At 37.3% G+C, this 12,826-nt stretch overlaps 1 protein-coding gene across 1 annotated transcript in view; it reads left to right on the forward strand.

The window, feature by feature from the left end:
* LYST (lysosomal trafficking regulator) overlaps positions 1-12,826 on the forward strand; it is a 158,649-nt gene that overhangs the window by 37,032 nt on the left and 108,791 nt on the right. Inside the window, exons 5-10 of the mRNA XM_081039232.1 lie at positions 961-3,037; positions 4,467-5,493; positions 7,165-7,326; positions 8,951-9,107; positions 10,185-10,414; positions 11,240-11,306. Of these exons, the coding sequence (XP_080895358.1) occupies positions 961-3,037; positions 4,467-5,493; positions 7,165-7,326; positions 8,951-9,107; positions 10,185-10,414; positions 11,240-11,306 (3,720 nt within the window). The remainder of the gene's footprint in view (positions 1-960; positions 3,038-4,466; positions 5,494-7,164; positions 7,327-8,950; positions 9,108-10,184; positions 10,415-11,239; positions 11,307-12,826) is intronic.

Here is a 12,826-nt window from a genome sequence, read left to right on the forward strand (position 1 = left end):
TGTAATGTTGTTATCCTGCTTATTAGTTGATTCACTAGCTCTCTGCCCTTATTTTCTTCTGAATTTGTAGAATTCACAAGTTGTTAATCACTTCAGACATCCGATTATTGTTCTTTGGGGAACGTTGTCTTTTTTGCCTGTATCTTTTGCAAAGGTGCAATTTGTCAGCCCTTTTTAACTTCCCCCTCCCTCTCTTCATTAAGGCACAGATCTTTTATTTACAGATTTGTATTTATTCATTCTAAATTGCAATTGTATTTTCATATAGATTTTATTACCAATTTTTGCAAAGCGAAAGACCAATTTCATTATCTCCTTTAGTAAGGTGAATCATGCATCTCCCCCAGAAATCAGTATTGAGTGCTGACCTCGTGCCACACCTCGGTTCTAGGCCTTGAGGATAAAACAGTGGTGCCCGTAATTGTGCCTCGTTCAGAGCATGGCACACTCAGTAAATCTTTTGAGGGAAGATCTCTTTTAATTTCAGTGTTAAGAGATATTTGGTATCTATTGTATGATTTTGAAATAACTGGAAAATCTTAAAGTTCTTAAGTTATATCAGGGCTATCACCTAAATGCTATTTTTGAGAATGCAATATACCCCGTATCTTATTGATGGCACTATTGGAGGAGATTTGTCAAGTGGCGTGAGCAGTAGTGCTGAGCACCAGATAGTCTAAAGAGTCTCTTATGTTGACGTTAGGATGCAATGTATGGTTTTAAATTGGATTTATTTTCCTAATTCTGTTCTCTTTTGTTTTTTCCAAACCAATTTGTATCCGTTGAACTAATACCACCTGGTTAAGTGTGGGGGTAAGTGACCTGGAGGCACAACATAGTTAAAGGAAATCAGCCCCAGTAAAAATAAACTGATGTTAAACGCCTAAAGTGGATGCTAAATACAAATGGAGTTTAAAATCATACTAAGGCATTCTCAACGTTCCTTTTTCGTTTCCTTAGATTTTGATCTACCATTCTCAGCGGATATAATCCTGACCAAAGAAAAGAACTCAAGTTCACAAAGATCAACTCAGGAAAAATTATATTTAGAAGGAAGTGCCCCATCTGGTCAGGTTTCTGCAAAAGTAAATGTTTTTCGAAAAAGCAGACGACAACGTAAAATCACCCATCGCTATTCCATAAGAGATGCAAGAAAGACGCAGCTCTCCACCTCAGATTCAGAAGCCAATTCAGATGACAAAAGTATAGCAGTGAATAAGCATAGGCGGCCCCATCAGCTGCAGCATTTGGTGACACAGTCTCCTAAAGAAGACCTCACACTTAAACCTGACCGCTTGTCAACCAAAGAACAGACTCCTCCTGACACCACGGCTTTGGAAACTTTCCAAGAGATTATGCCAAGACAGGAGGCAAACCCTGACTTTTTAAGTGAGCCTGCCGCCTTGTCTATTATCAGTCACATGCACAATTCTCCATTTGACTTGTGTCATGTTTTGTTATCTTTATTAGAGAAAGTTTGTAAGTTCGACATTACCTTGAATCATAATTCTGCTCTAGCCGCCAGTGTAGTGCCCACACTGACTGAGTTCCTCGCGGGCTTTGGGGACTGCTGTCACCTCACCAACAGTTTGGAGAGTCCACTAGTTTCTGCAGGTTGGACTGAAGAACCGGTGGCCTTGATTCAACGAATGCTTTTTCGAACAGTGTTGCATCTTCTGTCAGTAGATATTAGTACTGCAGAGATGATACCAGAAAGTCTTAGAAAAAATTTAACTGAATTGCTTAGAGCAGCTTTAAAAATTAGAACTTGCCTAGAAAAGCAGCCTGACCCTTTTGCACCAAGACAAAACAAAACACTACAGGAAGTTCAGGAAGGTTTTGTGTTTTCAAAGTATCGTCATAGAGCCCTTCTCTTACCCGAGCTTCTGGAAGGAGTGCTACAGATCCTCATCTGTTGTCTTCAGAGTGCAGCTTCAAATCCCTTCTTCTTCAGTCAAGCCATGGATTTGGTTCAAGACTTCATTCAGCATAATGGATTTAATTTATTTGAAACGGCAGTTCTCCAAATGGAATGGCTGATTGTAAGAGACGGCGTTCCTACCGAGGCCTCAGAACATTTGAAAGCGCTAATAAATAGTGTGATGAAAATAATGAGCGCTGTCAAAAAAGTGAAATCAGAGCAAGTTCATCATTCAATGTGTACAAGAAAGAGGCACCGACGGTGTGAATACGCCCACTTTATGCATCACCACAGAGATCTCTCAGGTCTCCTGGTTTCGGCTTTTAAAAACCAGGTTTCCAAAAACCCCTTCGAAGAGACTGCGGATGGCGAGGTTTACTACCCTGAGCGGTGCTGTTGTCTTGCCGTTTGTGCTCACCAGTGCCTGCGCCTGCTGCAGCAGGCCTCCCTGAGCAGCACGTGTGTGCAGATTCTGTCAGGAGTCCACAATGTCGGAATATGTTGTTGTATGGACCCCAAATCCGTCATCATCCCTTTGCTCCACGCTTTTCAGTTGCCAGCACTGAAAAATTTTCAGCAGCATATATTGAATATCCTTAACAAACTTATTTTGGATCAATTAGGAGGAGCCGAGATATCACACAAAATTAAAAAAGCAGCTTGCAATATTTGTACTGTTGACTCTGATCAGCTAGCCAAATTAGAAGAAACACTGCAGGGGGCTTCATGTGAGGCGGAGCCTTCCTCAGCGTTACCCAGTCCTTCCTGCAGATTTCAAGGGATCCTGCCCAGCAGTGGGTCTGAAGACTTGCTGTGGAGATGGGATGCCTTAGAGGCTTATCAGAATTTTGTTTTTGAAGGAGACAGATTACACAGTGTACAGATTGCAAATCACATCTGTAGTTTAATCCAGAAAGGCAACGTAGTTGTTCAGTGGAAACTGTACAATTACATATTTAATCCTGTGCTCCAAAGAGGAGTTGAGCTGGCCCACCACTGTCAGCACCTCAGTGTTACGACGGCTCAGAGTCACGTGTGTGGCCATCACAGCCAGTGTCTGCCTCAGGAAGTGCTTCAGATTTATTTAAAAATGCTGTCTACCCTCCTTAAATCAAGGTCTGTATGTGTACACGTGTGTGGATATATATTTTTTAATGCAGGCTTTTGAATATCTTTACCCTTTATTCTTTCGTAGGATTTAATTTTAGTTTAACAACAACAAAAAGTTCCCATTCCATGTCAGACTTTTTTTTTTACATTTATTTATTTATCTATTATTTATTTATTTATTCATCCTGGGGGTTATAGGGGAAAGGACAGAGCCATTGATTTTTGTTTTTCAGTGGGAAAAAAGGAAAGTTTTAAAAATATATTTCTCAGAGAAAATGGACACAACACATATCCAATAGCAGGGGCAAGGTTAAATTAATTATTTTATATTTACCCGATGGAATATTATTAGCCATTAAAAATAATGGTTACAAAGATCCTGTTGGAACATGAGAAAATACTTAAAATATTTTATCAATAAGATGTATAAAAATAGAAATATCGCCCACTTATTTACCACTATGCAAAATATGCACATACATGAAATGATAATTATCTGGAATTAAGGGGATTAATATTTTTTCAATATTATAGTTACATTTGTTACCTAACTAATATAGGTAGGAAAATTAGAAAACACAGAAAATCAAAAAGAAGAAAATTTAAATTACTTAGAATTCCACCCATGAGGTTTCCAGAATTTGTGATTGTCAAGTCTGGTACTTGAAAAATAATTTTGTAAATAAAGCTTGCTTCTGACAGGTAGCCTGGCCTTTCAAATTAATGCACACACCATCTTAAAAACTGAGGATACAATATAACCTATGTAGCATCATTATCTTTACAATCATTTTTACAAATTCCTGACATTCTGACATTGTTTTACCAGAACTGACTTTGATTTGAAAGTTTGTGAGTCATTGGCAAGTTCGTGGACAACCTGAGTCTTTGCTGAGTTGATTTATATTGCAGTTATTGCCAGGATTCCAGTGATCCAGATCCCTGAGTCTCTCGCCTCAGGCAGAACTGAACACCTTCAGTTCTGTAGTTGGGCTCTTCCTCTGTCTGAGGTGCAGATTCAAAACGTACCAGAAGTCCTGAGTGAACCGCAGGCAGACAAAGGAAAAGACGCACAAATGCCTGCCAGCTTTCGCAGTGTCCGTCTTAAGTGTGGTGGTTGTGGGATTTAGAATTTATATACAGTTTGCTATTTGGAGAAAAATATCCTTTCCTGAATTGCTTGGCACGCATGTAATTCCTTCTTTTTAAATGCTGGAGTCGTATGTGCAGTGCTTGAAGAAGCGCATGAAAGTAATTAGAAAGTAACGTGAGATCCTGGTCATATCTAAGAACTTCAGCCAAATAACTGATAAAGTAGGCAGTGTTTAGTATATACCACATGCAGCAGTGACATATTTAAATAGTATATATACCTATTTACAAATGATATTTCTATGTGTAAAACCTCTTATATGTTTCTTTTTTCCTTTCACAGGATAATAAGGGATTTGTTTTTAAGTTGTAATGGAGTAAGTCAATTAATTGAATTAAATTACTTAGATGGTATTCGGAGTCATTCCCTAAAAGCATTTGAAACTCTGATAATCAGCCTCGGGGAACAACAGAAAGATTCTTCAGTTCCAGGTCCCGATGGGCTAGACCTTGAACAGAAGGAGTCGTCACCTTTAAGGGCAGGAACTTCTCTTCATAACCAGCAAGCTTATTCAGATTCTCCTCCGAGTCTTAGCAAATTTTATGCCAGCCTCAAAGAAGCTTATCCGAAGAAACGGAAGCTGGTTAACCAGGATGTTCACATCAACACGATAAACGTCTTCTTGTGTATGGCATTCTTGTGTGTTAGTAAAGAAGCCGAATCTGATGGAGAGCCCGCCAACGATTCAGAAGACACCTCTGGCTACGACAGCACTGCGAGCGAGCCGCTGCACCACGTCCTGCCGTGTCTGTCTCTCGAGAGCCTCGTCTTGCCTTCTCCGGAACAGATGCACCAAGCCGCCGACGTTTGGTCCGTGTGTCATTGGATCTACATGTTGAGTCCAGTTTTCCAGAAACAGTTTTATAGGCTTGGTGGTTTCCGAGTGTGCTACAAATTAATATTTATGATCATACAGCAATTACTCCAAAGTCATGAACAAGAGCAAGGAAAAAAAGGAGATATAAATGTGAGTGAAAGCCAAGATTTAATCAGAACGGCTCCATCTGCGCTCAGTATGAAGGAAGATGTATTATCTTTGACTGTGAAATGTCCCCTTACCCCATCAGACCTAGGTAATCTAAAAGAGAGTGCTGACAGTTTAGGCAAACTGGAGTCACAGCATATTTCTTCCATCAATGGGGAACACATTTCAGCCACTGAAGCTGCTCCTGAGGCAGCAAAGGGCCTTCCAAGTCAAGAAAATGAGACCTCACTTCAGAGCATACGGCTTTTGGAAGCCCTTCTGGCCATTTGTCTGCATGGCAGCAGAGCCAGTCAGCAAAAGATGGAATTAGAGTTACCTGATCAGGTAATAACTTGCCCTTCGCCAGCTATTATGTAATATGTGTTTTTAAAAGTTCTAATGTAATACCATTGTATCTTTGTTTTTCCAAAGATTCTAAGTTTTGCAAAGCTCCCGTGTGTTTAGTACTGTACTGGGTACCATGAAGGACACAGGGACACGTGACCCAGTTCTTGCCCGCAAGAAGCTTTCAGTTTAGTGTGGAATGCAAAATCCACATGTGACAATCCACCAGTCCTGACAGGCATTAGATACGCAGTAAATGTCAGCTGAGTAATAATGGACATTGTGTTTCAGAGTTCAAGTTTTACAAGCTGGGTGTGATGCCTTCGGTGCCTGGCCCAGATCCCCTTTGTCGAGCTGATGTAGCTATCTGGCATCGGCTGCTGAGGGCTGACATCTGGACCACCTCCCAAGGATTGCCCTTGGCCAATGGAAGATGCCCCATCTAAGATGCCCGGGAAGGGAGCTCACCAGTGACTGACGGACATGGCTTTGGGGCGGGGACAACCTCTGTGGTGCAGTTCAGGCTCTGGAGCTTCCCCTGGCTTTAGGCGGGAGCTGGATATTTTGTCTGAAACTGCATCTTCCCCGACATACTCGGCTTCCCTCACACCCTTACAAGTTTCTCCTGAGAGAGCATTTCTCAACACAAAAGTAATCCCCAGTTTCAGTCCCCGCTTCTAAGGCACCTTCAAATGTGGCTGATCCCTTTTTTCCTTATTAGCTCCATGACTGTTCTATCAGCCAACAAGCTCTCCTGCCGCCTCTGTGTTGCCTCCCATCTAAAACATCTTGGTGCTTCCACATCGCTCACGATTAAACTCCACACTCAGAAGAATGTACAAGGCCCCTCACAGTCGTGCTTCCACTTCCTTGTTTAGCCTCACTTCCTGCCATCCTTCACCAGGCTGTAACCAGTCACCAGGAGCTGACCGCTCTTCAAGACGCCATTCTTTGTCATCACTTCTGTACTTCTGTACCTTTTCTTCTGCCTGGTGTATCATCTCCCTCAGTGTCTATGCCTGCTGTCTCCTATATGTTCTCTCTCCATTATCCGTCTCATACAACCCCTCCTTTGGGACACTTAGGACAGGTCTCAGGCACCACCTCTGTTTCTGTCTCAGAGAACTTTGTTTATAACTCTAGAATGATGATCATCATATCTTGTCTGTACGTATCTGTGTCTCACATGGGACTGAGAGTTCCTTAAGGGAGATGTCCATTTCTTATCCCTCTTTGTGGTCTCATCACCTAATACAGGGACGTGGGCAAGCAGCCAAATATCCCTTCTAGGGCAGAAAAGAAGGCAAGAAAGGATTAGAAGTGCTTCTTAGGGCCTTAAGGAATTTGCAAAATCTAGAGATGCTTAATCAAAACTCTGAAGTTTCAACTAATCTTTTTTTTGTGATACAATTAATTTATGATACATGGAAATTCAAAACCACGGAAGATGAGTAAAGCATGTGATAAATAAAATGTTATTAATTATAACAATAGGATGTTTATGGAAGAACTACATGTTTATAGTCATTTTACTTTCATATCACCTGCAAATAAATGCACTAGCTTTCTACTTGTTGAATGTTAATTTATTGTTTATTTTGTCACTTTCATTTTTTTCTAAAAGGATGTTATTCTTGAGACGAATTCTTGGTTTCTTTTATTTTACTTTAGAACTTGTCTGTGGAAAATATATTGTTGGAAATGAGGGACCATCTTTCCCAATCAAAGGTGATTGAAACAGAATTGGCAAAGCCTTTATTCGACGCCCTGCTTCGAGTTGCACTGGGGAACCACTCAGCAGATTTTGAACACGGTGATGCTATGATTGAGAAGGTACAAGTAACATAACAGTTGCCTGGGTATGACCCACAGAAGCAGAAGAGTGTGAGATGGGACTAGGACATGGATGGATGTGACTAGAACGTAAGGGCCAGGGTTGGTGAGTTCCATGGGCCACGTCTCCATCACCTGAGATGGATAGTATTTACTCAGTGCCCTGAGTAATAAAAAATCATAAAATTTTTAAATTTTTTATCATAAAAAATATCATAAAAAATAGGAGCGTAAAATGACATACTTTTTTTAATCGAATCTGGAAATTTACTGAGAATTACTCCTGGTAAGACAGAAATGTGTTATTTTATTTGATATCTTACGTATAACGACGGGTAGTTTATTAAATGATAATTCAGGGATGGTGGGGACTCAGGTATCTTATCTGATCCTATATGGGTGCAGCGGATATTTCCAAAATACTCACTTTAATTTTAAATGGCTCCACATAAGGTGGCTTGTTAGCTCAGTTGGTTAGAGTGTGGTGCTGATAACACCAGGGTTGCCAGTTTGATGCCCGCATAGGCCGCTGTGAACTGCACCCTCCTTAAAAAAAATTTAAAAAAATGACTAGTACTTGCATGGAAAATAGCAATCATAGATTTTTAGTTGTTAATGTTAATGTATTTTTCTAAAAGAACTATCTGAATTTTTTTCCTTGAAACTGTGATGCATTTCCCTCTCCTTTCATGTTTATTCTACCTTTAATTAATTGTCACCTGTCCTTTAAATAGGTCCTTTAATTCCTTGGTCTAGCCATATATATGACATTTTATAATCTTCTGCCATAATATTTTATGTTACTGTTTGTCATAACTTAAAAGCTTACTGAAATAGCTACTAATGCCTTCATCATATTACTGAATCAATTGGTTAACTGGAAAATGTTAAAATACCTACTTTATTCTACCTTATATCAATATTGCAATGATAAACAACTGAGCTTCTTTAAGTGAAAATGTTTTCAAAGGTGAAGATATTTGTAGACTTTTATAGAAAAGGAAAACTTCATGCTGCAAAGTTTTACACGTAGTTAACACTGGAACTCTTGACTGCTGGGATGGTTGTATGTAGACAATTACATTCTGACATCTTAAAATTAATTCCTTTGAAAAATTTTCGTGTCCTCTCTGGTTATCTAATTTACAAAGCATTTTATATATAAAAATCCTGTGGAAAAATCTTTTTCCATGAACAAATGTGTAAAAATAATACTATATGTTTACTAGCATTCGATTGTAAGAAGTATAATTCCACTTCATTGTGGGTTTTTAGTCATTTCTTGTTATATGACTAGAATGAAATTTCTTAGACTTATTTTTCAGTAAAACTGAAATAACCTATAGCTTAATCTGCTAGAGACCTCCCCCACACCCATTTTTGAGGTGTTAATCAAGTTATCTGAGAAATTCTGGAAAATTTTGCTATGTGAATTTCGTGATTTATATTGATTAATTAATAACAATTCATAAGATTTTTTTCTTACAGAAAATACTTAAAATTTCTTACAGAAAGTTCTTAAAATGACAGAAAGTTCTTAAAATGATGTTTGCATATTATATATATCATTACTAAAAGTGAGCAAATGTCACAATTTTTGCCTTTAATTACACCAATATTATAGAGTCATCAATCTGAAGAAGAATTGTCATCCCAACCTGGAGACTTTTCAGAAGAAGCTGAGGATTCTCAGTGTTGTAGTTTTAAACTTTTGGTTGAAGAAGAAGGTTATGAAGCAGATAGTGAAAGCAATCCTGAGGATAGTGAAACCTGGGATGATGGTAATATATATGTACACATATATGTTCATATAGTTTACTTACTTATCATACAAACTTTTTTTCCAGTTTTATTGAGAAATAATTGACATGCGTCACTGTAAGTTTAAAATATACAGCATGATGGCTTGATTTATGTATATTGTGAAATGATTACCACAATAGGTTTAGTTGACATCCATCATCTTGTATAGATACAATTAGAAGAAGAGAAAAATTTCTTCTTGTGATGAGAACTCTGAATATCTACTCTCTTAACAACTTTCCTTTATATCATGCGGCAGTGTTAACTTTAGTTACCATGTTGTAAATTACATCCCTAGTGTTTGTTTGTCTTGTAACTGGAAGTTTGTACCATTTGACTACTTTCCTCCAAGCTCCCCACAACTCCTCAAGCAGGTGCTTTTGGAAAAATATTGGTTTAATGGTGTTAGTTTTATCATAGTACAGACATGATTTTGTAATAACAGTTTTCTTCCTTTTTATGACTTTGATAACTAGATCTTAATTTAAAGAATTCTGGTCTAGATAGAAATGTATACATTTCTTAACTATATGAACACTTAATAGCACAGCAGTCTCTTTTAAGAGCATATCAGTTAAATTTTCCAAAATGTAATATTCAGCGAGACAGTGTCTATGTGTTTCTCACTTATGAAAAAGACAAGGTTTAGAATTCATCCAACCAATAGCCAAGCCTACTATTTTCATGGGCAGACAAATGAACTACCCTGTGATTTAGGTATTTTGGGGTCAGAAAGTTGGGGAGAGTATTTTTTTCCCAGTAGGTAGGAGGAATGTGTTAAATGTATATGATATGTCTATAAAAATTACAGTTGATAATATTTGCAGTTGTACTGAAGATCAGAATTACTTTTAAGACTACTCATTTATCTTCAAACTATCCAGAAGACTTGATTATTCAGTATACTTAACCATAATCAGAAATCATGTGTTAGGAAAAGGTTTTGTGAACATCTACTTATAAATAGCACTTTTGCCACTAGAACTCCTAAATGACTAATTTGAAATATTTGTTCAGTGTTTAGGGCATAAAAATATTTTCTTTTCCCCTTTCAGGTGTAGATGTAAAGCCTGAAGCAGAAGGTTTCATTGTATCAAGCAGTCCAAGTGACCCCTTACTTGAAAACCTCACTCGTGGGGAAATAATATATCCTGAGATTTGTATGCTGGAATTAAATTTGCTTTCTACTTGTAAAGTTAAACTTGATGTGATTACCCATGTATTTGAGAGTTTCTTGAAAATCATCAGGCAAAAAGAAAAGAATATTTTTCTACTAATGCAACAGGTAACAGATGCATTAAGTTAAATTTGATGAGTATTTATCACACTCATGCCCCAATGACTTAAGTCTTTATTTATAACCCAACTTTCTGAAGATTATTTTAGATGATTACTTATCTTTTATAATAACTGAAACATGTTTTGACCTACAAGTGATATTCTAAAAATCTTCTAATTGCGTAAGATTTTTGTTCTGAAAATCTAATTCCATTCTAGTTCTCTAAGATAACATAAAAAATTAATGTTGTCATTGGATAATTAATAGTGATTCTTAGTATATTTCTGAGAATGGGTAATATTTTTAAAATTATACTTAATTTTAGCATATGTCATTGGTTTGAAAAATCAGAAAACAAAACAGTTTGAAAATTAGGTGTAATCCTACACATAGCATTCTTTTTAGTTATTTTTAAATACTTACATATGTATATACAGTAGACTATCAAATAATTTATTACATTATAGTTGCTTCATGCTTTCATGAGGTAAGTGCTGTACACCTGAAGCTGATGTAGAATATTGAATGTCAACTATAATTTTATATATCTATATATAAATATAATATATAGATATAATTTTATATATTAATATGTATATTAATATATATATATATATTCATGGGATGTAAAGAGAATATAGTCAGGGGTATTGTAACAACTGTATATGATGTCAGATGGGTAGCAGACCTGGGGTTTATTACTTTGTGAGGGTTGTACATGTCTAATCATTATGTTGTTTTGTACACCTGAAACTAATATAAAAAATAAAATTAAACAAAATAATAATAAGAAAAAAATTTAATTTTTTATGTTTTGTTTTTAATCTTCAGGGAACTGTGAAAAATCTTTTAGGAGGGTTCTTGAGTATTTTAACGCAGGCTGATTCTGATTTTCAAGGTGCGTTGAAACTATTAGTTTTAAATAGTAGCTCTGAAATTATTTTGTTGTTATGTGAAATGAAGGGTTGATAATAATGTCTTCCATTGGCATAGTGCTCTGTGGTTTCTGTAGTAGCTTTATATACATCATTTCTTTTGTTCCTCAGACCCACCCAGTGCAATAGATATAGTGTAAGGATCTTGATTTTACAGAGGAAAATCTAGATTCCAAGGGATTGAGTGAGTTGTTCAGTGTCGTATATGTGGAGGTGGCATTATAAGACTGTGACCCAGTGTAAACACTGAACAGAATTGCTGCGTTATCAGATCAAATGCCTACTCTATTCTTTCACAAACAGTCGAGAAATTCATAATGAACATATAATATGATTCTATTTCATACAATGGATGGAAACCTAGATTTTAGTTGGAGAAACCTAAATTTTAGTTGGAGGCTAACACACAGAAAACATTAATTTGGGTTTGTCGGATGTTTTCTCATGATTAGATTCAATTTATGTATTTTGGGCAGACGCACCTCAGAAGTGACGTTGTGCCTTCCTCACGTGTATCATATATCTAGGAGTTCATGATATCTATGTCTCATTATTGCTGATGTTGACTTTGATCACTTGGGTAAGGTGGTGTCTTGCCAGGTTTCTCCATTGTAAAGTTACTGTTTTCTCTTTATAATTAGTATCTTGTCGGGAGGTAACTTGAGATTATATAACTTGAGATATAACTTGTACATATCCCTTTTTTACCATAATTTAACCCCCTCATTTTAGTATCCATTGATGATTCTTGACTGAAACAGTGAATACTGTGGTATTTGCCAAATAGTGATTTTCTGTTCCCGTCATTCCTTCTGTGTTTATTAATTGGGATTGTACTGTAAGGAAAAGCTTCCCTTCTCCCTTATTTACTATGTAGTGTATGGGCACATTTTTATTTATTGTTCCAGGCACTTCGTGGACCCTTTCAATCTGAAGACTTATTTCCAGCTTAGCTCTGAGAAATTCTATTCCGTTATCTTTTAATAATGGTTTTATTGAGATATAATCATATACTATCCAATTCACCTACTTAACATATACAATTTGATGTTTTTTTCATGAATTCAGAGTTGTGCCACCATTACCACAGTCAACAGAACATTCATTATCTCCAAAGGAAACCCCATACCCTTTCCTTAAAGCCACTCCCTGCTCCCCCACAGTTGCCCTTGGCAACTGCTTGTCTCTTTCCTGTCATAGATTTGCCTATTCTGGATATTTCACAGGCAACTTGACCAGACTGGACAGTTACACCTGGTAGCCCTGAGGCTAACATTTCAGCTTTTACCTGGCAATTCATTCACTTTCTGTAGAAAAGAGTTATCAGGTTTGGGGCATTAAATGTAAAAGCTGAGCTATCTGTGCTCTATACTCATAATCAAGGAGAAGAGTATATGTTCACAGACAGGTCTTATATGAATCTGACTTCCTGTCCAAGTTTTAGACAGGCAGATTGGCTCTCCACTCCTCTGAGCCCCTTTGT

Source organism: Rhinolophus hipposideros (genome assembly GCF_964194185.1).
Source record: "Rhinolophus hipposideros genome assembly, chromosome: 26".
Classification (NCBI taxonomy): domain Eukaryota; kingdom Metazoa; phylum Chordata; class Mammalia; order Chiroptera; family Rhinolophidae; genus Rhinolophus; species Rhinolophus hipposideros.